At 52.5% G+C, this 27081-nt stretch overlaps 11 protein-coding genes across 12 annotated transcripts, besides 3 other annotated features; 6 read left to right on the forward strand and 5 right to left on the reverse strand.

The window, feature by feature from the left end:
• Positions 1–2881: 2881 nt before the first annotated feature.
• On the reverse strand, positions 2882–3706 carry EKO05_0007821 (uncharacterized protein; the record flags this gene model as incomplete). Its single annotated transcript, XM_038941065.2, has 2 exons — positions 2882–3615; positions 3670–3706. 2 exons carry the CDS (start codon positions 3704–3706, stop codon positions 2882–2884), a joined length of 771 nt encoding a protein of 256 aa, XP_038797042.2.
• Positions 2970–3047: a tandem repeat.
• A 317-nt stretch (positions 3707–4023) lies between the features above and the next one.
• EKO05_0007822 (uncharacterized protein) lies at positions 4024–4983 on the reverse strand (the record flags this gene model as incomplete). The annotated part of the gene is made up of 2 exons (XM_038941017.1): positions 4024–4776; positions 4831–4983. The coding sequence occupies 2 exons, from the start codon at positions 4981–4983 to the stop codon at positions 4024–4026; spliced, it is 906 nt and encodes a 301-aa protein (XP_038797041.1).
• A 481-nt stretch (positions 4984–5464) lies between these two features.
• Positions 5465–5948, reverse strand: EKO05_0007823 (uncharacterized protein; the record flags this gene model as incomplete). Its single annotated transcript, XM_038941178.1, has 3 exons — positions 5465–5549; positions 5595–5725; positions 5790–5948. 3 exons carry the CDS (start codon positions 5946–5948, stop codon positions 5465–5467), a joined length of 375 nt encoding a protein of 124 aa, XP_038797040.1.
• Positions 5949–7532: 1584 nt separating this feature from the next.
• On the forward strand, positions 7533–7736 carry EKO05_0007824 (uncharacterized protein; the record flags this gene model as incomplete). Its single annotated transcript, XM_059637136.1, has 1 exon — positions 7533–7736. The coding sequence occupies one exon, from the start codon at positions 7533–7535 to the stop codon at positions 7734–7736; it is 204 nt and encodes a 67-aa protein (XP_059493119.1).
• Positions 7737–8593: 857 nt separating this feature from the next.
• EKO05_0007825 (uncharacterized protein) lies at positions 8594–11414 on the forward strand (the record flags this gene model as incomplete). The annotated part of the gene is made up of 3 exons (XM_059637137.1): positions 8594–8628; positions 9826–10581; positions 10628–11414. 3 exons carry the CDS (start codon positions 8594–8596, stop codon positions 11412–11414), a joined length of 1578 nt encoding a protein of 525 aa, XP_059493120.1.
• Positions 8659–8693: a tandem repeat.
• A 1193-nt stretch (positions 11415–12607) lies between the features above and the next one.
• EKO05_0007826 (Glutathione peroxidase) lies at positions 12608–13355 on the forward strand (the record flags this gene model as incomplete). The annotated part of the gene is made up of 3 exons (XM_038941057.1): positions 12608–12650; positions 12787–13052; positions 13158–13355. 3 exons carry the CDS (start codon positions 12608–12610, stop codon positions 13353–13355), a joined length of 507 nt encoding a protein of 168 aa, XP_038797038.1.
• A 313-nt stretch (positions 13356–13668) lies between these two features.
• On the reverse strand, positions 13669–15229 carry EKO05_0007827 (RNA helicase; the record flags this gene model as incomplete). The annotated part of the gene is made up of 4 exons (XM_038941013.1): positions 13669–13956; positions 14007–14445; positions 14495–14977; positions 15027–15229. The coding sequence occupies 4 exons, from the start codon at positions 15227–15229 to the stop codon at positions 13669–13671; spliced, it is 1413 nt and encodes a 470-aa protein (XP_038797037.1).
• Positions 15230–15267: 38 nt separating this feature from the next.
• Positions 15268–15301: a tandem repeat.
• Positions 15302–15956: 655 nt separating this feature from the next.
• Positions 15957–18518, forward strand: EKO05_0007828 (Protein BZZ1; the record flags this gene model as incomplete). 2 transcript variants are annotated; one of them, XM_059637139.1, is made up of 6 exons in its annotated part: positions 15957–15998; positions 16063–16089; positions 16202–16386; positions 16440–16863; positions 16914–18042; positions 18112–18518. In XM_059637139.1, 6 exons carry the CDS (start codon positions 15957–15959, stop codon positions 18516–18518), a joined length of 2214 nt encoding a protein of 737 aa, XP_059493122.1. The 2 variants fall into 2 exon arrangements, with proteins under 2 accessions (XP_059493122.1, XP_059493121.1); XM_059637138.1 differs by having other exon boundaries at positions 16440–18518.
• Positions 18519–20094: 1576 nt separating this feature from the next.
• Positions 20095–21602, forward strand: EKO05_0007829 (Protein BZZ1; the record flags this gene model as incomplete). The annotated part of the gene is made up of 3 exons (XM_038940938.1): positions 20095–21049; positions 21097–21500; positions 21552–21602. 3 exons carry the CDS (start codon positions 20095–20097, stop codon positions 21600–21602), a joined length of 1410 nt encoding a protein of 469 aa, XP_038797035.1.
• Positions 21603–22434: 832 nt separating this feature from the next.
• EKO05_0007830 (uncharacterized protein) lies at positions 22435–24342 on the reverse strand (the record flags this gene model as incomplete). Its single annotated transcript, XM_038940942.1, has 2 exons — positions 22435–24010; positions 24302–24342. 2 exons carry the CDS (start codon positions 24340–24342, stop codon positions 22435–22437), a joined length of 1617 nt encoding a protein of 538 aa, XP_038797034.1.
• Positions 24343–25771: 1429 nt separating this feature from the next.
• Positions 25772–26859, forward strand: EKO05_0007831 (Nicotinamide N-methyltransferase; the record flags this gene model as incomplete). The annotated part of the gene is made up of 5 exons (XM_038941046.1): positions 25772–25918; positions 26107–26355; positions 26401–26670; positions 26719–26754; positions 26806–26859. 5 exons carry the CDS (start codon positions 25772–25774, stop codon positions 26857–26859), a joined length of 756 nt encoding a protein of 251 aa, XP_038797033.1.
• Positions 26860–27081: the final 222 nt, after the last annotated feature.

A 27081-nucleotide genomic window follows, 5' to 3' on the forward strand; every position in this document is an offset into this window, starting at 1 on the left:
GTCTACCTATCACGCTGCAACGAAGATCCATCGTGGCAGCTTGTCAGAGGAGGTGTCTCACGCCACTCCGGTCACAACGAACGAACCACTTTACAAATTATCTCTACTTAGAGCTTCTAGGATTACCGGCTTACACATTGGATGGTCATGTCTGTCGTTCCTCCAAGAGAACTAATTTCATTCCTGCTAATCACCACATCCCACTTCGATTCAACCTAGTCGTTACCTGAGGCATGTGCAACAGTCGCGTGCAATACAATTTCTAGGGCCGTCTACAGCGTCTCTTGGTCGCGAGGGATAAATATGAGGAATGTTGATGCCGCACAACGGAAGTCTTCCGTGGTATCATACGCACGTGTTGTGACGCAAGATCGTTTCTGCCTCTCCCAGTATATGCTAGACGCGAAGAAGGTTACTAGAAGGAATCTCCTGCAGGAAACATCTCTGTCTACAGGCAGGCTTGTCAATAGTGACAAGGCGTGGGTTTCGAGGGCAAACAACAAAGCTCCTCTGAGATGAGGGCCGCGCGTTCGTCATTCTCATCAGAAAAGGGGGGTTCTTTCGCACGAATGGCACACGATTATTCCACGTGAGAATATTTGCCTTTGCGACATCAGGATCGTGCAATGTGACCCCTGCCAATCCTAACAGAGAAACCAATCATTCTTCACGGGGAGTCTGTTTGCGTTCCTGGATCACATCGCTGTACCTGGTAGTAGGAATAAGGTAACATTCCCAGTCAACGGGCTCAGCACTTAGGCACTGTTCGAATCTTCGGATACCGTTCCGTCGGCTGCGCAGATTGGGAGGCGCCCGGCTGAACTGAGTCCTTACGGCTTTTGTGTGGTGTCCGAGACTTGGGCACCCCATCTGTTTTCGCAGCACTGAAATGTACGTTGAACTTTTTGCGACCCGTCGCTGAACTAGCATCAGCTCCAGCCACCATAGGCTTCGGTACCCTTGACCCTCTAAAGGGACCAGATTTGCGTGTATGCTCGTCTTCTATCACCAGCTCCGACTTCAGAGGCCGACGATCGTCCGTGGGACTCGGCGTTGAGTCGTGCTGGTTGCTTATACTGGGTTCTGGATCCTCAGATTGCGCAATCTTTGGAAACGTTGGTAACTCAGGAGCATAGGTCAACCCGCTTTCAAGTACTGCAGTTTGCGGCGGCCTTGGGGGGGGGGGTGCATACGGTGGAATCATCTTTGACACGTAGAGATTCTGATGTCGAAACCGCTTACCAGACGCTGCCTGTGTGAGGATCGCAAGATTTGGCAATTCTTTCTTCCTTCTTCGAATGCATTAGCCATGCAATCTCGCCCTCACTTGGCGCTGTCGCTTCCTTCTGTTTGACCGGCAATTCAATTGGCAGTGTGACTGGCATCTCGATCGACTCATCATGAATGAGAAAGCGGCCTTGACCCCTGAGCTCAACGTACTTTGAGTCAAAGGCTTCTTCGATCGTAGCTCGAAACGGACGATAGGCGCCCTCCATCATCTGGTGCTGTTTTTTGTGCTGAGACAGGAGTGCCTTCCACTTCGCCATGCCTTTGGCTGTCTCAGTGGGCTTAGATGCTGACATCCTGTCTCCACCTATGCGGAAAGCAGCCAAGGTTCCCCCTACGGCCCAACTTGCCGTACGTCTGATGCCACTTCTGATGGACCTCTCTAGTCTGGGTGCAGGTGCCCGCTTAGCTCTATCACTTTTCCCGCCGACAAGGTCAATCTGGTCCTGTCCCGGTAGAGCAGTACGGATCAAAACTCTTGTTGCCTGGAAGCCGTCAGCGTTGGTTGATTGACAGGCACAAATGAAACTCACCACAGAAGTCGTATCTCTTGAAAATGAACGTCGTTGATCAGCTACAATCGAGAGCGGTGGCTTGGCTGCCTCTACACTGGCGGGTGGATGTTGTTGCTTTGCTATTGTGGGCAAAATAAGTACCGATGCCGGTTGCTGGATTTCCAAATCATCATCAATTGAAGTTAGATTCGGATTGCTGAGACAATGTGGTCAGTAAACGAAAAAAAGATCATCTCCCAAGCAGAACGTCATGCCTACTCGGCTATGAAGAATCGATGCAAATAGGATGAGATTTCTACCTTGCTGCTGTATCCAGGGGTAAGTGGCTTCGCCCAAGTGGCAGATTGGGGTGATCGGAAAAGGGCGGTTGTAATGACATTGCGAATGTCAGATGTTGGAGGTTCAAGGAAGGTCCGAAGCTAAACGGGAGATTGGCCACAACAGGTGACGAAAGGGCACGAATACCAGCAAGCGCGGGTGGTGGCTCACTGATGGTTGACCAAAGACGCAGGAGGGAGCGAAAGAGGATTCGAGAGAGGACCACGTTATTCTTGAACAATTTAACAACGATAAAACCCCCCACACAGCGTAAGAATGGTTTCTGAAGTAACGTACTCCTCGCTCTCGCAACCATGGATCTGCACACTCAGGGACTAATGATGACGACGACCATAGATCTCTGGGGAGACTTTCAGCCCCTGCCATCTCTCTTGATTTGACCATAGAGAAGATTGAATTGGTTACTTACCTTATGATGTCTGAAGCAAAGCCGGTGGAAGCGAAGCTGGTAGAATCAAAAGCCCAATTTTGCACGTATCAAAAGTATACTTCGAGCTGACATTAGTCCTTGAACCTGTCTACTGTCTTGAGGGGTCATGCACTCTCAATATTGCGTACCATGGTACACGAAGTCTATTCTATTGATAGCATCGAGCAGCAGTGTTGGCCAGCATCTCCTCGACGACGACCCAACAGTTGCTGTCCTGAGGCACGAAATCATTTACACTATATACACCAATTCACAATGTTTCAACTCTTCTTAACCAAGTGCCAAGGGTATCATCGCATTCCACCACACTTTACATGACATTACAGCAGCCCAGCTTCTTAAGCAACTTCGGCAGGCCCTTTCGCACTATCTGCTCAATCTCGTCATTTTGGTTGTTTTGCTGGTTCTGATTGTGCTGCTGCTGTTGGTGACCACCATACTGCTGGCCGCCGTGCTGTTGACCGCCGTGCTGCTGCCCGGGATATCCACCACCACCATTGTACTGTCCACCTCCGTACTGCGGGTGCTGCGGTGGCGGAGGCATGCTGTGCACCGCACCGCCCTGGAGGTTTACGTAGATGCGACCCTCGTTCTCTTCAGTCTGATATTGTAAGCCGAGCTCGCGGCACACCTGTTCAACTCTGGGCTTGATCTTTTGCACATGGTTTTTGCTGTGATTGCCTTTGCCAACTATAACGTGCAGATGATCCTCTCCCCTGTTTCTGGCCGCTTTGATTCTCTCTTCAAGCACATCCTCCGCTTCTTCGACAAACAAACCGTGCAGGTCAATCGTATCGCTTTGAACACGACCAGCTGCGTTGTTCTCACGGAATATATAGTCGCGTGCTTGCAGGTTGTATTGCTCCATTTTGGCGGCATGTTGTTTCCCTTCTTCGGAGAGGTCGTGGGCACGCGCGCCGTCACCGGATTCGTAGGCTTGGTGGGCGCGGTCAAAACACGAGCTGCGTTTTGCGGCCTCTTGACGCGCGAGATCGCGGAGACGGTCGTATTCTGCTTCTGCATCGTTGTTGGAGTGGTTGAGCGCTGAAAGATGTTAGTTGGGGTGATTGGATGTAAGGCGATCGAGGAGAGACGAACAGCGCGAGCCCATCGATAACATTTCCATGGTGGCCATGTTGGAGCGACACCCAAAACAGGACGTCTGACTTGAAGAGATGTGGACGTGAGAAACGGGAGGATGTCAGGATGTAGTGTTGATCTTGAGCTGGCAGCTCGACCACGGGTTCGGCGCTAAAGCGGCTGAAAGCAAGCTTGCGCAGGGCCCAGATCGCCGGGGTTCGCGATCATTGCGATCGCGTCTGCACTCGGTATGGTCGCGCGTCCGTGTGTGTGCAAGAAACACCATAAGTGGAAAAGTTGATATTGGCTGGATGATGCTGGGGGTATATTGTCGCTGAAGAGACGCCGAGGCAATGTTTTGATGCCACAATGTCAGAATCGTATCTTGGGTCCCACAAAGACAATGATGAAGGCCAGTAACCACAACCCGCCAATCATGGCATAGAGCTTCATGCGATCCCACCAGCCCTTACCCTCCGTCATACGCCTGAGTGTGCCCATTCTCTGGCTGGCAGCATCCATGTTGATCTGGTTTTTGTCCAGCCCCGATACTGCTCGGTCGACAATGCCCTTATCGCTGTCTAAAGTGTTGCTGAACTGTATTGATTGCGCCTTGAGCTGCTTTGCCATCTCCAGGAGACTCTCCGTAAGGTTCTCTTGTTCGTTACGGTCGTGCGACAGGAGCGCTTCTGTTTGTGCTAGGGAAGGATCGCCAGTTGTGGTACTTGACTTGGACGGGAACAGCGAGGTTCCTGATGCCGTTTGTGTCCCATCAGCGGCTGCTCCCTGCCCTCTCCGCCGCATCTGTGAGGTCAAGTTCCTTGCAGCGTTTTGAAGTGCTTCGTTGCCATCGCCCTCTCTCGATGTGATGTCAATACCCTCATTGGCCTTGATCCTAGGTGCGTATGAGGGGAACTGATCCTCGTCTTCGTCGTCCGAGTCTATTGAAGCTTCTGACTCTGTATCACCGAGCTGATTCAGTTCGTATATCCGTTGATTCAGTAGCTTTATCGTTTCGCGTTTCTGCTGCAGGTCTGCTTGTAGCGCCGACTTCTTTGATTTCGAAGGTAACGTAGAGGCCGAGTGTTCGAGGCTGAGGAGGAGAGTGCGTGCATGTTCAATGTTCTGTTACGCGTTTCAGTGAAAGTTGTGAGGAATGTACCAAGGGATACATCTTACAGCGCTGACGCGTGCCCGCTCATAGAGTGACTTCCTTAGCTGGGGTGATGGGTCTACAAGAACAATTTGTTCCAGTCTTGAAAGCAGTCGGCCAAGGTTGATCGGTGTTGGATCAGGAAATCCCGGCGGCGACCGCGACCCGGTGGTGGCCATTGTGTGCTGACCTCTGTCTTTGGAACACTTGCAGTAGTTGTCTTCGTGAAGGGGTTACGAGGTGTACTGGCATGAAATGGTGTTGCGTATTGGTTATTAACAAGGTCGTATGCTTCTTTGGCAGTTTTGACTGATCAGTTGTTGCTGCAGGTAAGGTGGACCGTGGAGGCAACGTCACTGTTGGAAACCTTGCGACAAGCCAATGGTTAGCTCATTCCCCCCACAGTGGCCAGTGCCCACTCCACCCTCCAACCAAATACACAACCACGGAGCTGGGATGTAAGGGCATACATCACTTTCAACTTGGTCATCTGATGATTGATATATGTTTTATATAATCGCTACAAAATCCTAGAGAAAACCATTGCTTTGACTGGTAACACAATTGCTGTTGCACTTTGCACAGCAGACTGTATCTGACGAAAATCAACCCGTCCTCTGCTCAGAGATTGAGACGGTTCCTTTGACGCCGTATACCAAATTAACCACGAAGGGTCGTTATGTCTCTCGGCTCGGCAGCTTTCGGTGCTGCTGGAGGACTAGCGGATGCAGGTCCACGGGTGAAGCTAACAATGTTAGACTTAAATTGATAGAAAATGTTGCCAACTCACTTGTTCCACATCGACCCAAGGAAACCCGGCTTCCCATATGAATCGTGTAGTGATGCACGCCTCTCGACACTTGCCTGGTCGGTAGGTCTCTTAAGCATCTCAAGGTTGCCGTAGCGCTGCGCAGCAGACGACTATGACACGTCAATACTGAACTTCGAGGTGTTTCTGTGCTTATTGAGTAGAAGTTCGACATACTCTGCGACGTCCATCTGGAGATGAAGGTTCTACCATCGAGCCGTCTGAGCCTCGGCGCTGAGCATCTTCCTTGGGAGCTTCAGGCATAGCTGGTACTGTGCTGTCTCCGTAGGCTTTATGGCTCTGGCTGGAATACTTCTGGTGGAACGGCGAAGGCATTATGTGGACGAGGGGATGTATAATCTGAATATAAGACTTGGAAGCAGATGAGCCGAGAGTTGAAGATGGTTGTAGGCTACAAAAGAAAGGAAAAGCAGTGGTACATAAACCCTTCTCGAGCTGAGCTGAATATCCTTAAACCAGCCCTCGATCGCGTGTCATTCGAGCATTACGCAGTTGATGTGTGGTCGATCGTACCAATCAGTAATGGTATGTCGCTTCCCCGCACTCAGACACGCTGCTGGACCCCTGGAGAAACCTACAACAGTAGCATGACATAATTAGGGGAGGTAAGACGCGTAAAAGGCTTTCTAATCGTAGGACTGTTACATGGTTCGACGAATGAGAAATCGGTAAGGAAACAGAGATATTATTTTTACATGCCAGAAGCGGGTTGACTCATGTAAAACTATGCTGAATGCAGCCTTAGTGAAGCGGAGACTCTGAAACCGAGTGACGAGTCGACGACCCTCAATGGTCTTTGTGAGTCTCATACATATCAACAAGAGATCGAACATTCCTTGTCCTGACGAAGATCAGCACGATCGCGCTAGGCGTTCGTACAGGGCGCAATAAAGGGATCCGGGCCGACTGAGGTTGCAGGTGATTACAATACAACATTTGGAGCGACACGATTGGAGTAGACTTGAAGGAACGTTCGACAGTAGACGGCAACGAGGTTGGCGGTCGTAGTTAGTTTTGACCGTGGCTTGCAATTCCAACACATCCTGTTTCTGATGACGGTGAAAGCACGTGATCATAGCTGCAATTTCAGATCGCTCTGACGTCCCTTCTCATAATTCCAATTCTGCGTTGTTAAACCATACTTCCTGAAATGTTGCATTCCCAGCGTGAAGATAGAGGTGAAGAAAGTCTCGCTGCGTCCGCTGTGGAGGGTGATGTCATGACCGCCAAGCAAGGCACTTGCCGTTGCCGGAGCTTAGCCGTTTAGCGACACGAAGTCCTCTGCAGATTTTATTTCTCTTTCCGAGCCACCTTCATCATGTGCACTTCGCACCACATCGCAACTCCTGGTGGTTCACGGGCGGCCTGATAACGATGGCTATTGATCGCCCACAACAACCCCCTGATTTAAGAGGGCTTTGAACGAGTTGTCGCTAAGGGGAGTCGTGCAGCTATGTGCAGCTGTCGAGGCTCGCAGTTGGGCAGCGATTCGATTCCAGGGCAGCGATCTTCAGGGATAAACTGGGCCGGCGCGAAGCTTTCGCTTCTGGCTCAACTCTATTTGCACAATTGTAAGGTACGTTTTGACTGTTCGTTAATCTCAACACAACTCCTTTTATGATGATACCACATACATAAGCATAGTTCAGCCGAAGGTCTACTAGGCCATTGTGGAAACAAATCAGCAACGTCTTTCGCTCCTATCTGATATATCTCAATTCACATCTCTACTTGCACAGCCTCTTTCGAGCAAGCGCTGACAGTAAACAGGAACGCAGCACATGAATTGATCGTCAGTTGAGTTGATGCGCAGAATTTGTAATATCTTGTGCTTCGGGGCAGGCTTGGCACTGAATCCTTCGGGGAACAACAAAGGCATTGTCCTCTCAACGTCCTGTCATGGCTCGTTTCGTATCAACTTGCAGTACGAGGTTGTTCGAGCACTGCCGCCGACGTATTAGTACAACATGGAGGCTGTTCGCGGTGCCACTCCGTGTTCCGCAACCGCGACCACCATTTTGTCATGCGGCGCTGTCAGACCCAACCTCGCAGATTGTTGATACTGTATGCACGACTGTTCGCAGCTTGACTAACACATCGTGATTGACTGACCTCGGTAAGTGAGTAGATATTTCGGTCCGGTTGCGAGAGAAGCGCAATCTTAAATGAATTCTCGTTAATTGATCTCTGCCGTTCAGCATCAACGTGTTCATGTTACAGCCTGTTCCGTTGCAATTTGTCGCCGGCTGTGCTCCGCCACATGTCTGTGCCCGCAGATCGGCCACAGAACGAGAAAGAGCGAAAAAGCACGCCTTGTCTGCTGCTGCGCACAAGCAGGGGAACCAGCAGTGAACAACGGTAGGTTTGGCGCTGCCCTCGAGCCGTATCTTCCCGTGCCGACGGTCAGCGTTGATCCCTTCCACATCACGGTTCCGAGTACAACAAGTGCGACATGGCCCTGATCCGCAAGTATTTCAAAAAGGAAGGGATTGCCTATTTTCCCAGGAACATCGCGGACATATCGCCGAACAGAACGCACCGTCACGGCACTTCTTGAAGAGAGGGGATCCCTCTTACGTGGACGGTCTGCGCAGGGTCATAAGAGTGTGACTGCCCCTCGATCTGGGCGCGAATTTCCAACCAATCCGTTTCGGACGAGCCAAAAGGACCGCGATTGCAGCAGGATTTTGGACGCAGCATGGCCTCACATCGTATCAAACCCGGACGCTAGCCTGGATTTGGTTACCACTGCTGCGTTGTCACTTCCTGCCCAGGAAGCGAACTGGTCAGCATCTCCTGCCCACATTTGTTCACCTCTTTCCCCCTCACTTCCTCGTTTTTACTACACGAAACTTGACGACAATCGCCATCACTCGCACCGCTACTACGACAAAAGACTCGTGCGGCACGTCACCAAAATCTTCACCATACAATAATAAGAATCAGAGCCCTCGCTCAGGATGACAATTCGGAGCCCCGACGGAGCCTTTACCAGGTACTTACTGCCCAACGGTCTTTTCCCCTATTGTTCTGTTTGATTTGCTTGCTTTTTTTTGCTTTCCGTCGAGATGTTGCTACGAAACTATGTATGTTTGCTACAGTTGTTTTCAGTTTGTTTTGCCGCCGTCTAGCAATCCAGGCTATAGGACTTCCACATGGACACCACATCCACAGGACAATATCCAGAGGATTCTTTCGTTCCCATGGATTTCCATAAGGTTGCCTTTACTGGTCCCATTCCTCGGGAAGTAATGGATATATTTTCCGGAGAATTCAGCCTGGAGTGCGAACACACGTAGACACAACATCTGAGCAGCCTAGCGCCCGTAGACTCGACACCTCGATCTTCCTGTGTACCGAATTCTCAGCTTCAAAGTTAGAGCTTGCGAAAAGTCGGTGAACACAATATGGATCTCAGTGATTGACCCCCGGGCGGTGCTCGCTTCCGGCCGCGGATCATCCGACACATCTTGCAGTGCCAAGCAATGCTCGTAGACATGCCACACAACAGCAACGTCGACCAATTATGTTCTTGTTCGACCGAGCTATGCAACACTCGACTATGTTGTTACTGGACTTTATCGCCCCAATGGAGGTTCCCGTAACCTGGATCATACCGCTGGAACTGCCTATGGACTCCTCCCTCTAGGACGTCACTACAAGGACGCCTACTTAGCCCGCCTCTTGGATGCTAATAACAGTGGACTCGACTCGACCACGAAGCGATGATTATCAGACTGCCAGGGAGAGGGACAAAGTACGTACAGAAGGCTGAGACAGGCCCATCCGGTCTACCCAACCTCAATGATCATCGAAACTGACTTGACGTGGTGTTGAAGGAAGTGGTTGTGGAAGACCCAGATGAGATCTGACCTCGGCAACGCTGGCTTGACTGGATAACCTGGAGATTTACCGACGCTTTCTCGCTGAGCCACCAACCACTGGACACTGCGGACGAGTAATTCAAAGCTCATTGATCGGCCGGGCATCACTCTCAACCCAGTCACGATGATACATCTTGCTGGCTTTACTCGGTGCGTGTTGCCCAAGTCAACTCTATGGCTAAAACGCTAACTTTGCCTGCAGACTAGTCGCAGTTGCACCTGGCTCTACTAACGCGGCGTTTTCCTTTGTCACGAGATTGTTTTGCTACACATTGCGATTTGGTTTAGGCACTAACCCCTTCGTTCAGCGAATCACTCTTCGACTCACCATCGGAGGCTGCTTTCTACATCTCCAACATCACCGAGTGGAGGAAGGACATTCCCACGCCGCTTGGCTCTGGACAGGACTTTTCTTTCTCTTCAGACTTCCAGGACATGCAAAGCTCTGAGCACTTTGAATTCAAGGACACTGCCTCCCAGTGCAGCATGGACAGCGCATACCAGAGTCAGACTAGCGCAAGCCGGCGCGGAACCAAGAGACCACAGCCATACCCCCAGGACACTCAGAGCACGATGGGTGCTCATTTTGTCGGCAGCGACATTTACTCGCCTTCAATGAGCTCAGACAGCTACAACGCCTTCCAAGACATGAACCAGATGCAACTTCCCGCTGCCTGGGATACCCAGAATGGATCCATGGGATTTGCTAACTACTCTACTGGGCAGGATTTCTCCCTCTACCCAACCTCGAACATCTCGCAATTCAACCCTACATCTGCTGTCAACGTCTGGGGCCCTGTAGCTGCCCCCTACAACTTCACATCTTACTCCACAGAATCGAACGAGACGATGTTCAACACAGCAGCACCGGTCCAGCGTCAGTGGAACAACGTGCGCCCAGCTCCTGTACGCAGTTCGTCGTCCTACTTCACACAGCAAGCTGCAAGGCGGACACCGTCGCACGATGCTAGTTTCAACGCTTTCGTTGCTTCCCCAACCAGCACAGCTAGCGTTCAGCTTCATCAAGCTGGTGACTTTGAGCAGACACAATACGTCGACCAGAGGTAGGCCATGTTTCAGCTGCCCTCGACCAATGCTAATTATAATCAGAAACGAGACAGAGGACAGCACCTCTACCTCCCTCGCACCACAGTCTTTGACTGGTCATGAAGATGTTCAGTCTCCCATTGACGCGGCCGAAGCCAAGCTCGAGGAGGAGCGCACCAAGGTTGCTCGAAGCCACGTTCTCTACCAGCAAGGACCCGACAAAGACGGCAAGTACCATTGTCCTGAGGAGGGCAAGCCTGGCTGCACCCACAAGCCTACCCCGCTGAAGTGCAACTACGACAAATACGTCGACTCGCATTTGAAGCCATTCCGCTGCAACAAGAAGACTTGCGTTGGCGTTCAATTTTCCTCTACTGCATGTTTGCTCCGTCATGAACGTGAGGCGCATGGCATGCACGGTCACGGTGCCAGGCCCCATCTTTGCCACTTCCAAGACTGCGAGCGTGCTGTGCCTGGACACGGCTTTCCTCGTCGCTACAACCTTTTCGACCACATGAAGAGGGTGCACCAGTTCGATGGTCCAACCACTGAGCCTTCCCCTCCCATGCAAGGTCAGATGCCGCGCAAGCCTGTCTCGCGCAAGCGCAAGGCTTCAGCAGAGGACATCACCGAGAAGCGTAGCAAGGTCATCAAGCTTACTGCCGAGCAACAGCTCCAGCAGCGCCGCGACCAGCTGACGCAGGATTTCCTCATCAAAAAGCAGCATATCGTTGATTTTTTGACCAACCTTGCTGGTCCCAACGAGTTGTCTGACGATCTCAAGCTCAGCCAAGACGTTATGGCGTTGCACGACATCAGTACAAAGTTCAGGAGCAGCTTGGGCGGCTGAATGAGGTCTTGACAACAAAGGACTCTGGCTTGCCCGACACCTATGTAAGGTTTGTTTCGCTTCCCGGGTCTCGTCGACAACCTCTTTTCTATAGCTTAGCATGTTTGTACCCTACATGCTTTGCTTTTTGCTGCGTTTCTCCACATGCCTGGATGGATCTCCCGCCCTAGCGGATATTGACTTCCCACATGCCGGATGGATGCCCTTCCCTGGAGGAAATCTCTGGATTTGACCACAGGAACTGTCCCTGCCGTGGACTGGATGCCACGGACTGCCGAGCGCCTTGCGTGACGGCGACCCCGTTGGGGTGGAGGGACTAAGTCCCACTCATTGCATCAGAATGTCATGAGTGTAGACGTGGGTGACTTAGGTTGATCAGATTGTATTGATGCTTACTGGAGTTGGTGGTTATCTTCTGTTATTTGGGATTTGAATTGCCGATAAGAAGTCTTCGCCTTGGTATTGGTAGAGACTGTACTACTCGCTCTTTCGAGAGAAGGATGACAGTTCGTGCTACATTTGTGTACGTGGGTATTTCATGAAGCTTAGTCATTTAAATAATTGTGCCTCTGTTGCCTGTGATGCGACACACCGATACAAAATGCGCCGGTTCACATGACACCCCTCGAACGAATCTCCTCAGTCTCCACGTACTTTGTGATGTCCTCGTTCGCACGACCTTCATTCCACCCCGGTTGACTTCGGCTCACCTACTTACCTTGCCAATATTTCGGGTGCAAGTGCATCCATCCTCTGTGCAGAGCGCAGCGCACCCAAATACAGCATTTGGGCCGTGTGAATGGCCGAATAATGTCATTGCTTTGCGTCCCACTCATCCGACCGAGGCATCGACTCGTGGAAGCCGGCGAATCGCAATCCACTCTGAAGGATTTCGTAAGCTGAGCAATACCGACTTGGCCCAGAAGCAAGATACTGCGGTCTTGTGCACCTAATTCGGGTTGATCGCAGCTGCAATGGCGGGACAGGGCAGAATTTCACATGACATGATCCGAGCGGCAAGTTTCAGTGCCCCGCGCATCGCGACGGCCGTGAGACGAGGCGTGCTTGCGCGACAACTTATAACCACACTCTCCTACTACACCACTTCACAAATCCACCCACGGCGCAGTCCTACATTCAGTTCTACCTACACACCCACACGTACTTTTTGGAACAGCACAAACGATACAGCCATGGCGTCCGCAACCAGCTTTTTCGACTTCACGCCTAAAGACAGTACGTCCTCACACACCCAACTCGCTGTCTCACTCGTTGCATCTGGCGCACACAGCGAGACGATTCTCCAGCTTCATTCCTCCCACAACTCACTCTCCTTTTCCCCACTACACCCCCAGCTAACCGGTACACGTAGAGCGCGGCACCGAGTACCCGCTCTCGAAGCTGAACGGCAAGGTCGTGCTCGTCGTCAACACGGCCTCCAAGTGCGGCTTCACACCGCAGTTCGCGGGGCTGGAGAAGCTCTACAAGGACCTCAAGGGCCAGTACGGCGACAAGTTCGAAATCATCGGCTTCCCCTGCAACCAGTTCGGCGGCCAGGACCCCGGCAGCAACGACGAGATCCAGGAGTTCTGCCAGCTCAACTACGGCGTCAGCTTCCCCGTGCTGGGCAAAATCGATGTACGTTGTATATTCATATTCCTAATCCTTTCCTTTGGAGATATACCCCTGCTAGGTCCCTGTGGGAATAAAGAAAGAAGGTCGAGGCTAATGCTTTTGCAATAGGTCAACGGCGACAAGGCGGACCCGGCGTTCGAGTGGCTCAAGAACGAGAAGCCCGGCCTCATGGGCTTGAAGCGCGTCAAGTGGAACTTTGAGAAGTTCCTTGTTGGCAAGGATGGTAAGGTCAAGGGTCGCTGGGCTAGCACGAAGAAGCCCGAGGACCTGAAGGCGGACATTGTCAAGGAGCTTGAGGGAAAATAAGCGTCGACGTTGAGGATTCGTCAGGAGGATAGGATGGGGAGAGGAAGCAACCACGGCAGCCATTATACCACAATTTGCACAGGATGAGAATTTAAGACGCAGTACTATGGGCGTATTCACAGGAAATAAGGAGCCTTTGTGGGTATCTCAAAATTTGCATGTCTTGTGTCTATTTTTCGGACGTCTTTGGTCCATGCCCATGCTCGCTGTAAGAACAATGCCTCCGCCATCAGCGTGCTAGACCCACGTCGTGGTATGTCTTCCATCCCGCATACTCTTACGTGTCTATTGTCTCCAGATCTTCTGCTTTACCCTAGGCGTCGCCAGCGATGATATCGTTCATCTCCTTGGTCGTCTTGCCAGCTCGGGAGCTCTTGATGACCTTCTGGATGAGTTCCTCCACGGCGTCCCAGTCGTTCGTATCGATGGGCACCAGGTCGGTCTTGAAGTAAGTTGCAATGTCGTGCAGCTGCTGCCAGCTCTGCTGGTCGTGCACGAAAGTAAGGGCAACACCAACACGTCCAAATCGTCCAGTACGACCGATACGGTGCAGGTATGTCTCAGGATCCGCATCACGGCCGTTAGCCATGGTGGGAACGTCCTAGAAGGGTTCAGTACAACAGTAAGCAAAAGAGCATACGTATAACCTACGTAGTTGATGACCATGGTCACGGATTGCACATCTATCCCGCGTGCGAGCACGTTCGTCGTAATCAGCACCTTCGCTTCACCGGACCTGAACTGGTCGATAATCCTGTCACGATCGGGGCCTTCCAAAGCGCCGCTGAGCTGCGCAACCTTGTGTCCCTCTGTCACCATGCGTCTTTCGAGCTCCTCCGCAGTCCTACGGGTCCGGACGAAGATGATAGAGGAAGCTTGTGTCATCAGCCCGTAGAACTTCAACAGCGTCGCGAACTTGTCGTTGTCCTTGTCGATGTCGATGTACAGCTGCTTGATGCCCTCGATTGTCAAATCCTCGTGTGCCAGGGTCAGCACGTTGGCCTTTGGCGCGAAGCGGTTGGCGTATGAGATGACGTTCGGGGGGAAGGTGGCGGAGAAGAGCACAGTCTGGCAGTCCTTCGGGAGCATTCTACGGTGGTCAGTGTTGAGCGGGAAACAAGAAGAGCGCGTGTATTTACGTCTTGACACGAGTGCACTGCTCGCCCAGGCCCTGTTGGTCCAGCATGTTGTCGGCCTCGTCCAGCACCAGGATTTTGATGCCTGTATGGTCAATCAAGCGTCTCTTCAGCATGTCCGTGACGGTTCCTGGTGTGCCAACGAGAATGTGCGCCTCGTACTTCAGGCCCCTCCTGGATGGGTCCGGAATGGCTGCCATTGTCTTCAGACCCTCCATGAACTGGCCCATGTGTGTGATGACGCCCAGAATCTGGCGTGCAAGCTCTCGGCTAGGCGCAAGTACCAGCGCCTGGGGCTTCAGCTGTGAGAGGTCGACACGCGACAAACAGTTCAGCGAGAAAGCAGCGGTCTTGCCGGTTCCGGACTGTGACTGCGCAATCATGTTCGTAGGGGGGTCCATGAGCAGCAAGGGCAGAGCTTTCTCTTGGATCTTCGATGGCGTGCGGAAGTTCATAGAGCGAATGCCCTGAAGAAGGTCCTCCGAACTAGCGAGGTCAGCTCACCGTTGTCATGTGTACCCATTGGCCAGCTTACAGCTTGAGCTCCTCAAACGTCTGTGCAGAGAACAGAGGGTTGTTTGGGTCCGCCTGCATGTCTGCAAGCTTCACCTCGACGTTGAACTCGGTCTCGACCATCTTAGAGCCGTTTCCTGGAGGTCCGCTACCGTCGACTTGAGCCTGCGCGACCGATTCCTCCTCAGCTGGGGGCGGTGCGGTCGGCTCCTCGGTGGATGACATGATGAGCTGCGGTGGCGGTGCGGTCGAGCGCGTCTGCTGGTGGAGGTGGAGGTGGAGGTTGGTTGTGAGGTGACGCAAGTCGCGGTGATGAGAGCAAATGGCGGGGCGCCTTTGAGCGTGCTGGCGAGCTACAAGAAGAGCGCGAACAAGGCGCTCGATGCGATGTCAGACTGGGTGACGTCTCAAAGAAATTGGACGTGCTGTACGTGCTGGACGTTTCGGGCGTGGGTATGAATGAATGTACGTGTGTTGTTGTTTGGCAGGTCAAAGCAACGCGAACAAAAGCCATCTGCTGCGCTCATGGCGGGGAACTTCAGTGCCAGGCTGACGCTGTGCGACACTAGGCTGCTTTAGGCGCCAGGGTGCATGAACAGCTGGAGCAGTTGCGCCCGAGGTGCACAGTAGATGCAGTGCGGCACTTGGCGCGGGCAGCCGTCATTGCACAATGACACGCCCCAGGCCAGAAGCTCGAGGAGCCCGAACCCAAGCCCAGCTCTCAGGCATGGCTTCTTGCTAGCCATTGCGCGGGTGCCAAAGGACCACGGCAAAGATCCCGGCCACCCTTCTCGGCGCGCACCGCCTCCAGCCATCGAGCCCCACCACCAATTGGGCCGCCAGTGAGAGCCCCAAGGCCGTCCAGCACCGCTTCTCGAGAGAAACACTCTTCTCTGGTTCGATGCGCCGATCGCACGTGCACTAGCAACCGCTCCACAGCCTCTGCAGCAGCATGGAGGTCGACATTGCGCCCCAGTTCGGCGCTGAGCTGAAGGTACACGGTTGCCAGACCCCCAGCCTGCACCGCCCCAACATGGACTGACACGCATCATTCGCAGGACGGTTTCAAGACGGTCAACGCCTGGGTATGTCCCTACTACCTCTTGCAACCCTCGGCGATGCACACCGTTGTGCTCCGCGAGCGACATGCACTGCTCCTGCCGCTCATACCACTCGCATGCTGATCACGAGACCTAGGTCTCTGGAGGCATCACATGGCTCGACGACATCCAGCAGTTCTACCGCGAACGGAGCGCCATAGAGAAGGAGTACTCGCAGAAACTCAGCGCACTCGCAAAGAAGTACTATGAGAAGAAGGCGAGGAAAGTGAGCAGCCTGAGTGTTGGCGACACGCCAACCGTAACTCCAGGCTCGCTGGAAAGGTGCCGTCTTGAGCCTGTCTTTGTGGGTACCATTCGCTGACGCCTGGCTGTAGTGCCTCCATGACCACGTGGGGAGCTCAACTCAACACCCTCGAGCAACGCGCAACCGAACACGAGCAATTCGCCACTGCCCTTGTCTCACAGCTCGCCGACCCTCTCAAGACACTCGCGGCTCGATACGAAGAGCTTCGCAAGCTCCACGGTGACTACGCAGCAAAGCTCGAGAAGGAACGCGACAGTCAGTACGCCGAGCTACGCAAGACGAAGGGCAAGTATGACAGTGTGTGTCAGGAAGTCGAAAACCGCCGCAAGAAGGTTGACGGCGCCTTTGACCATGGAAAGAGCAAGGCGCGGAACGCCTTTGAACAGCATCAGATCGAGATGCGCAATGTCAAGAACACCTACCTCATCACCATCAACGTCACGAACAAGCAGAAAGAGATGTACTACCACGAATACGTCCCTGAACTTTTAGACGCAAGTACATACCCACTCACACGCGAGCTTGGCACTGACGATCCAGACAGAGCATGCAGGATCTATCGGAGACTCGTGTCAACAAACTAAACGCCATCTGGTCCCTGGCAGCATCCATCGAAACTCAAACCCTCACGCGCAGTGCGGAATACCTGCAACACCTTTCCTCTGAGATCCCTCGCAACAACCCTCTCCTCGACTCCATGATGTTTGTCAGACACAACGCTGGTGGATGGCAGGAACCCGGCGACTTCCAGTTCGAGCCCAGTCCGGTGTGGCTCGATGACGGGAACCTCGCTGTTGATGAGTCTGCAGTAATCTTCTTACGGAACGTCTTGTTGAAGACGAAAGCTTCGTTAGGAGATCACCGCCGCGACCTCGACAAGAAGTTGAAGGAAGTTGAGAATGCAAAAGCTTTGCGACGAAACATCAGAGATGGGAAGGACAAGAGAGATGAGGTCGATGTTGTTCGTGCTATCTTTGCTATCCAGGAGGCGGCCCATGAGATCGAGAAGCAGAAGGTCAGCGCTGAAGTCGAAGTCTCGACAATCACTTCGGTTGTTGGCGACGTCAGCATTGGCGCGAGAAACCACAACTTCAAGTCCCAGACTTTCAAGATACCCACAAATTGCGATCTGTGCGGCGACCGTATATGGGGACTGTCTGCAAAGGGATTCGACTGCCGAGATTGCGGTTACACTTGTCACAGCAAGTGCGAGCTGAAGGTGCCGGCAGACTGCCCCGGCGAGCAGACGAAAGAGGAGAAGAAGAAGCTTAAAGAGGAGCGACAAAAAGCTTCACACACCGTAGCGTCTACGAACGGCGCCACGACTGGCTCACAGTCCGATATGCCGCGTTTGGGCAGAAGCGACACCGTAAACTCGATGAACACCCTTAGCTCCGGATACTCTGCAACAGCGCACAGATCGATATCAGGTGGCATGTCACCTACTGTTGAGGAACCACCAGCAGAAAAGAAGGCACCGGCAGCCGGGGCTAGGAAACATCGAGTTGTTGCGCCACCGCCCGCTGCGTACGTCAAGTCGGATGATGATGCCCCGCCACCAACGTCAGGTACACCAGAGGTCAAGGGCAGGATGCTATATGCCTATGAGGCCGGCGGCGAAGGCGAATTGACGGTTGCCGATGGGCGAGACGTCATCATTCTGGAACCTGATGGTAGGTCCTCTCTCAAGCTCACTCCTATGCTTCAGTATCTTCTGGACATGTCGCTTACAGACTGTACAGACGGGTCTGGTTGGATCAAAGTCCGTGCCGGAGCCAAGGAGGGTCTTGTGCCTGCCTCATATGTGGAAATCGTTGCTGCAGCAACACCGCCCACTACTGCGTCTACCTTCTCGTCAACGCGGCCCGACTCAACATATTCTGCATCGTCAGCCTCTACGACAAATCTCGCAGCTCAGTTGACAGGCGGAAAGAAGAAAGGCCCAGCTGTGGCACCCAAGCGAGGCGCGAAGAAGCTCAAATACGTCGAAGCGTTGTACGAGTACAACGCACAAAGCGACGTAGAGCATTCGATGGCCGAGGGGGAGCGATTCGTTCTTATCAACATGGATACTGGAGACGGGTGGGCGGATGTCGAGAAAGACGGCGTAGTACGGAGTGTTCCTGCAAACTACATTCAGCAGGTCTAGACCACCTGTTTGACAGTCGTTCAAGAACGCGGTTGCAGTGCATTGTAACGCGTTTAGATATTACCAAATCACTAACACCACGTTCAACGTTTCACAGATGGTCGCTGCGATTGTGTCAACATGTGACACTACAAGCTTGTCTCGGCAGCGGCACGTGTGGGGCCTGCTTTAGCGCGAGGGTCTCATCACCTTTGATGTCGACTTCCTCTCAATTATCGTTGTCTCGTCATCTCTTCTAGCACTTTATCGTCCAACATGGCGTTGTGTCTGCCCCGCTAAGATGAACAACGCTTAACATCTCACGATACCAGTGGGCGTAACCATCACCAGATGAGCACGTTGAGCAAGAACGCTGCGCTGTACCACTACGAACCCCATGTGACGGTGGAAGCGCTCTAGCTAGTTGTGTTGATGTCGCGAGTCCGGAGCCACTGCTAGCATGTTGACAAACAATAGCAACAGCCGCAATCTCGTCGACGCAGCAAAGCCTATCAACATTCTTTGGGGGCAACAACCTGATATAGCCAGTCTGGACTTGCCCAAAGAAAAATCATGGTGTGCCACATTCTCGGCTCGTGGAATGTAGGCGCTCTACTGCCTTTGAAGGAATAGCCAGGGACCCAGTGTTGCACAGCAGGGATGATTTGCATGCACGCACACAGGGCGAGACAGCCGACAGCCATGCGCACGCTCATCGATGACTGAAAATCTCTGGACGGTCTTACGCCATGACGCTATACATGGAGCCGCAAAGAAAGCCCAGCTACGGCTCACTGTGCCTGGGTACGTGATTGAGGATTCTATGTACCTACAGACGACTGGTTGTGCCTCCACTGTACACTCTAGCGACACAGGTGGATCTGGCAATTGTGACCACCGTGTCACAAGTTGGTGTTGGTCAATCTGCCGTATGCCCTTTGGAACCTTTGGCTCCACATGCTTCTCTTCCCGCCTTTGCTCTCCGTTGCTTTGATTCAGTTTCTCTTTCCCACCTCGTCCGCCGTTAACCATTGTTTTACATTCTCGACCTTCGTTGCCCTATGCTATACGCTCTTTGCCGAGATTGATTCCCGAATCTGGCCAAATAACTGATAAAGTGCTCGTCGGCAGTGCTCGAAAGGACCAATCCAGATCGGGTTATTGCGCATTTTTCACCTTCTCACCTTCACTGCGCCTTCCTCGCAAACACGCGGCTTGGCACGCGCTTGATACAAACAAACGCCGCCATCTTTACCTTCTTCTACCTGCAAGCGGCTTACTCCTGCGACAGTACATGCGCTCGTATACACACCACTTTCCGTAACCTACTTGGAGTTCTTCCTCCAGTCCACTCATTCAGCACTAATCGTATATACTCTCCCTCATTCCACGCTCGTGCTCCATAACAACAAACGCGCAACAATACCGACTACGAGACATACATCCGCGTAATTTCACCACGCGAAAAGTCTCACACGTACTTGCTTCCACACCGAAGAAGTGCGTTTCACCCTACCCTATCAGTGAGACACTGACTGACTGTGACTACAGTTGTTGGCAATACCCAGTAAGAGAGACTGTAAAGTAACGGCCTACGATGAGATACCAAGTTATTGCTATCTTCGCTGCTGCCGCTGCAGTTACCGCAGCCAAACCCCACCAGCGCATCTACCATCATGGTCACGCGCATGTAAGGCGAATGGCCCGCCCAGACAGCGCTGTGTATGCGCCAGCGCCCGTTGAAACCGTCATCGTATATGAATTGGACGGCCGTCTTATCTCAGAGGATGAAGCTCGAAGAGGTATCGCCAATGGCACTTTGCGTTGGGGTGATGACGGTATCCTATCGACCTTTACTACAGGCCCGATCGCTCTCCCCACAACTCCACCGACCCCCTCACCTGAGGTGAAGGATCCTGTGCAGAAGCAGCCGCCCACCACAGAGGTTCACCAGATCGAGACTCAACAATCATCTCTGCCTGTCAAGGAGGCTCCCACTACAGTCGTACCTGCTCCCTCGTCAGCGCCGGCCCCATCGCAAGACCCAGCTCCGATCTCAGCGCCAGACGCGTCGCCAGATGACCCTAACGACTTGGTCGACAAGGACGGCAATTGTGCATCATGCGACAAGCCATTTCCCAACGGCGTCATCCCCTGCAGCCAGTTCCCGTACGGCTATGGTGCCATGCCCCTCGGCAACGAGGGCCTCGGAGGCTGGTCTGGCATCCAAGATCCTGGATACCGTGGCGGCGATGGCTTTGACAACATCAGAACCATTGTCAAAGGATCATGTTCGGATGGTTCGTGTTGCACAGAAGGGACTTACTGCTCATATGGATGTCCAAACCCTTATCTCAAGCTGTCATTCCCCAAGAAGCAAGGCAAGACAGGACAGACCGTTGGCGGATTGTATTGCAACGACCAAGGCATGCTGGAGATGGCGGATGGCTCTATCGGCAAGACGCTCTGCGGTAAAGGCTCCAACAAGATGACAGTAAAGGTGCAGAACAAGCTCTCAAAGCCGGTTTCTATCTGCCGCACCGACTATCCGGGTAAGTGTTAAGCTATCCTTCATTATCAGCAAAACTAATTTTTCTAGGAACTGAGTCTATGACCTTCCCACTTACTGTCGGCCCTGGCGAGACGGGCTATCTGGCCAACCCGGATCAGAGCAAGTACTTCTTTTGGGAGGGAAAACCTACGTCTGCCCATTATTACGTCAACAAGCAGGGCGTGCCTGAGAGCGAGGCTTGCACCTGGGGTCAGGACGGTAAGGGTGTTGGCAACTGGTCGCCTACAATCTTCGGCACCTCCTTCGACGACCTCGCCTCCAACGTTGGCTATTCCAGTTTGAAGCAGAACGAGCTGAATTGGAACGAGAAGCTTGACTACTCGATCACATTTACTGGTGACGGTGTCACAAACGCGTGCAAGTACAAGGCATCCACTGGTAGATATGGTCAGGGCGATAAATGGTTCGACAGCAACAAGGATGGCTGCACCGTAGGTTTTCCAGCTTTGAAGCTAAAGCTTGCACTAACATGTGAGTCTTAGGCTGGCATCAAAGAGGGCGGTACTCTCACTCTAGTCCTCACTGATGACTAGTTTCCGCGTGAAACGGATCCGGGTACGGTTCACCTAACTCTCCATCTGTCCGCGTCTCCTAGACTCCGGAACCCGCGATTTCTTGTACCTTTTCACATTTTGGTTCATACTTCACCAGCACTGAATGCTGTTCGGTGGATCTCTGCTTTCTCCTGAAGGACTTGTCGGATCTTGTCCAGATGTATCGGTTCATTTCAGCTGTATCATACTCTTAAGTCTATTTTCGGTTTCACATTTTACTACCGGCGACCGGCGTTAACAGGCCAGCTCTTCCTGGTGATTGGTGGCAAGACAAGCTCAAAGATACAATGGTGGTGTTCTCAGCTCTTGCGTCTTCAGCACGTGCCGGTCTTTTTGGAGATCTCTCACGTTTCGAATTACTGCGTCAATCGATTTACCAGACCTTTCTGCTGGACGTTTCCAGGGCGTTATGCATGGTTCACGGGCTCTACTGCCTCAAATTTCTCTTCAAAACAGTCGGTATATGTTTCCATGATTGCTAGCATGCAGTGACAGCCAAAAAAGAACCTCTCAGATATCGTTCTGTGCATGCACGTGAGCTTGTATCTTATTTAGAGCGTGACTGTATGTCGATTCAAAGAGTAGGAATGTCGAAGCTGCCAACTAGTTCATTGACAAATTATGGGTATCAAAGCTGAACTCCTTTCTATCTAAACCCTATATGCAATATCCGACCCTATGCAGATGCTCCCCACCCCAACTCATCTCTAGTCCTGTGCGATCCCTAGCGCTTTTGCAGTCCGAAACATGTACAACGAAGGAACAAGGGAACAACTCACAAACTGCCTCCCGTATGAGCTTGTCACTCCTGTCAGCTCGCAGCGTTGAAGTTCAAGAACGCGGTTGGATCGTTCATGTCCGAATTCAACTCGACATCTGCATGGAAAGTCGAAAATGCCTCGTGTTCGCTTATACTCGGTCCCCCAAACGCAATCCCATTGTGCCCGCCATGTGTCAAGCAGCCAACACACTCACATCCGTCTCCGCACTGACATGTACCAGTTGCGTCATTGCAGCCTGGAAGAACCATCTCGTTCCAGAAGAACGACGAGGGAGACAGTGTGGGTGTTTCTTCCCCGTTGCTGACGCTTGGGCTATCGGCGACCGGTGTGCTAGCCGCTGGTACTGCCGTAGGGGGTGCCATCTCGAGTTTCAGCTGTGACTCAGTGGGAGTTGGAGCCGCGCTGTCGAGGTATTGGGGCTCGGAAATGGAAGGTGATGAGACGGAGCGTTGACGCCATGGATCTGAGAGGCTGAGGGGTGAATCGGCCATGACAGTGGCGTCTAAGCTGGCCTGAAAGGGCATGTGTGTAGGGTTCGGCAAAGCGTATGATTGCGGAAGGGACGTGAAGCTCACAGCAGAACTTGTCTCGGCGCCAAATCCTGGGTGGTGCGGATAAGTGGGCATGTCGTAGAGAGGGGCTTGTTGGCCTCCGAAGGCACCAGTGTATTGAAACTCGGCCATGAGTCGAACGTACTCCATCATGGTGGCGTTGTTCGGATGGGCCGCGCATCCAAAACAACTGCATCCTTCTCCACAGTGACAGTTGTGCTCGGGATTGTGCTGCGGAATTCGATGACCGATAGCATGATGTGGCAAGGATCCGTGCATAGCTCCGTTCATGGGCATTGCCATCGACTGCTGATAGGCTGCGGCGGCGTGATTGTATATCGGTGCACCGAAGCCGAAAGGCGGTGGTGCCGTTGGAGCTTGTGCTGGGAAGCTTTGGTATTGGGGCGCCCTGAACTGAGGGTGAATCTGGAATTGGAAATGCTGGCCAATGTTATGAGCACCATTTTGTGCGTTGGGGACGTTGTTCGGTTGTGGTTTGCCGGCGCAGCACGACTTGATGGGAGCAGGAGCCACTGCTGTTATTGGCGTTGGTTGTTGTTGCTGCTTTGCTTTATTGCTGCAGCAGCCGCCAGCTTGTGCAACTGGTGGCGGTGCAGGCTTCGGCTTACAACAGCTCGATACCTCCGCTTTTTGTGTAGGTAGCATACGGGGAGTTGAGCTCGCACTTGATGGTGGTGAAGCTTCATTGCTGGCACTTCTCTCGGTCGGTGTGTTGTAGGACGATGTGTCGGTTTCCACATCTTGACTCGCTTTGATGGCCTTTTCTAGCGAGGTAGGATGTACTGCAGTCAATTTCCTTTTATGTTTCGAGATTCGACTGTTGCCGGCCACCGCGACCGATTGTGCTCGCTCTGACGGACAAGCACATTCTGAGGTCTTAGGGATGGTGTAGTTGATAACAATCCGCTCACAGCTACATGAACCGGTAGGATGTGGACAACTACTCAGTGGTCGACCAGGTTTGCGGACCTCAACAAGTACCCGGTCCCGATGATCACACTTTGACGAGCGATGACCTCTGATGCAAGGACCGCTAGTATGAAGTTAGCATTGTGTGCTTGTCGAGAGTCAAGTGAACGAAAAGTATAACCAGCGCCTCAACCAAAAGAACCTTCTTTGCCCACGGATGTCTATCCTGAAGCCATTGCTTGGGTCTTGAGGATAGAGGGCGTACCAGACAAGAGGAACTACTAAACATGACGAAAGAGCTTTGTTGCGCTCACTGGTTGGAGCTCGAGTCGCTGGCAAGACATAGACGTCCAAAAGGAGACGACATAGGGGGTAAACGAAAGAAGCATGCAAAGTTGATATGGAATGAACTGACCAGGCGACCTTCTTGCGTTCTCCGTTGATATCGGCCCACATGATGCGGGGTTAAGACGAGTTTGTCGAAACTTGCTCACTCTACGACGAGTGAACCCGGCGGTGAGCCGAGTAATAGTGAAGTGAGCGGGATTGGTGATTGGAAACGATTGTGTATTCAACTTCGATGCGCACAGCGCACGTGGAGAATATGTTGCAGAGGGGTACAGTGGCGTGTCGCTTGGATGCTGGCGACAGCCTGTGGGCCAGACACGGATCCTGGTTGCACAGCAAAGAGATTGACTGGGCTCGACTATCCAGCGCGTGCCCTGCAGAGACTATACGTTTGCGAGGAAACAAGTGACCGCTAGGGACTGAGTCTGGCCTGTGCAACTCGTGGGGGTCCAATACCCGCGTGGCTGGTGTCTTGCAACCGGAGACCTACCGACGGGTTTCCGCGGGTTTGGTGTTGGACAAGTGCAAGCAGTTGGTGCTGAAGCGAGAGGATTGAACACAACACGACCAGCCAGGAAGTCTCGCTCGCTCGCTCTCTTGTGACGGCGCCAGAGATAAAGAGCCGAAAGCGATCCGTCGCCTGCAGAAGATCAGCCGACGTGGATGTCGTTCACAGTGGTTCACGCCTCGATACCTGCGGCGAAGGGGTGAGCGACAGGCGGTTTTCGAGAGACCCGAGGTTTTTAGCCTCTCGTTGCACGCCTGTTGACTCGGGGTTGCAGCGTTAACGCACGGCTCTCGCTGGCAGTCGTGGGATGAGGTGGTGAAGATGGCGCTAGATGAGCAAGTTTCCTCTCTTTCGGGTTAGTATGCTGAGACCGGACGCTGGATGCTTCAGGCAAGATAGCCTGAGAAGAACGGGACAAGAGTACTGAATGAGCAATGGAAGAAGAGACTGAATATAAGCTGTGACCGAGCATGAGAGATGCTGGTGGAGAAGTGCCCACCCAGAAAGCTGTGCCTCTTGCTCAAATGTGGAAAGCACCAACGGAACGAGTGGAGAGGTACTGCGGCGTCCACCAAGTTTCCAGTCAGGGTCAGCTGCGGGATGCTACCGCCCGGAAAATCATCAGAATCAACCGGCGATCGTCGAGTAGGATGTGCAGTAAACGTACCTGGCGTCTGACGTTGGTATTCCATTGAAGACAGCTTTCTGGAAGGCTACCTGCCTAGGCGAAACACTTGAAGCCAAATTTCAAGCATCTGTGCGCTAGCAGCTCGACGGTTGCATCTCGCAGATCGAGAGGCCACTCTTCTTCCCCGCACGAAGTGCACCGGGATAATTTAAGATGTGTGAGGAGTCGCGCCTTCAATTTGTTCAACCGCTCTTCGGTCAGCACGTGATAGTGGCTGGTTACAAGGTCTATTCTTGGCATGCGGCTCAGTTGGTGGCGCTGAGATCTTAGCGCTTCGCTCGTTACTCTGGGCGCACACGCACGGTCAAGACGATCCCCTCGTCACGACTTGCTTTACTACAATGGCTTCAGATGACGAGGGAGGCTTGGACCTCTTCCAGGAGCCTGCTGATTATTTCGAACCAGAGAAGGAAGCAACTTTTGCTACCCACCAGTTGCTATCTGGGAAAGAATTTACTGTGCGGTTGGTGGGACACAATCCACTGTGGGTAAGGCTTCAAGATTCTATGTTTTTGAGAAAGACCATGGGCCTTCACTTCGTCACCTTCTTCCCCACATTTACGTTCTGCAAGGTTTCCAAATCTGATATCATTCAAGATGTTGAGACGAAGGCCCAAACTTCTCTGTTTCCAACCACTGTCAACGGCTATCACAGCGCGTTCACTGACGTGTGTAGGGGCATTTTCTGTGGAACGCCGGACGCACAATCTCAGCGTATCTCGAGGAGCATGCGGGAGACTTGGTAGCAGGAAAGACGGTACTCGAACTTGGCGCTGGGGCTGGACTTCCTAGTCTGGTCTGTGCTCTCAATGGAGCCTCACAAGTGGTCGTAACGGACTATCCTGATGCTGATTTGATTGAAAACCTTCGGTACAACATTGATCATTGTGATATGTTACCCACGCCAAGAAGGATCGCTGCAGAGGTCAGCAGATCTCAACACCACATGCATTGTCACTGACTGTTCTAGGGCTATCTGTGGGGTGCATCGACCCAAACAGTGACAAGCCACCTAGACAACGATGGAGGATTCGATGTGCTTATTCTTGCAGATCTTCTTTTCAACCACTCTGAGCACACAAAGCTCATTAAAACGGTGGAGCTGACCTTGAAGAAGTCACCAGGCTCTAAAGCTTACGTATTCTTCACGCCATATCGGCCCTGGCTTTTCGAGAAGGACCTCGCTTTCTTCGACTTGGCTCGTGAGGCTGGATTTAGTGTGACCAAAACACTCGAGAAGGTGTGATGACAAGGACCGTCCGATGAGCTCATGCTGACCCTCATCCAGGTCATGGACAAGGTCATGTTCAAGGAAGATCCCGGAGTGAGTAAATCTAGAGCACGACTCGATAAGCACCTGCTGACCTATTTCTAGGATGAGCTTCTCCGTCGTACAGTCTACGGCTATGAACTCACTTGGTCGAGCTGAGTTTGAAAGCGAGTGGATCAACAACTAAAAGTAAAGTGAGGGCCTTCATTGAGTTGACCCGATAGGTCTTTGAGTGTGGCTAAACCCGCAAAGATTGACACCATGAGCTTGCTCACGACTCCGCCATGACAAATGTGTTTTCTTAGAATCTTTCTGACTTGACATCACTATCAAGCTCGACGTCGGAATTCGGAGAATCTGACTTCTTCTCAAAAACTAAAG

Source organism: Ascochyta rabiei, chromosome 13 (genome assembly GCF_004011695.2).
Source record: "Ascochyta rabiei chromosome 13, complete sequence".
Taxonomy (NCBI): Eukaryota; Fungi; Ascomycota; class Dothideomycetes; order Pleosporales; family Didymellaceae; genus Ascochyta; species Ascochyta rabiei.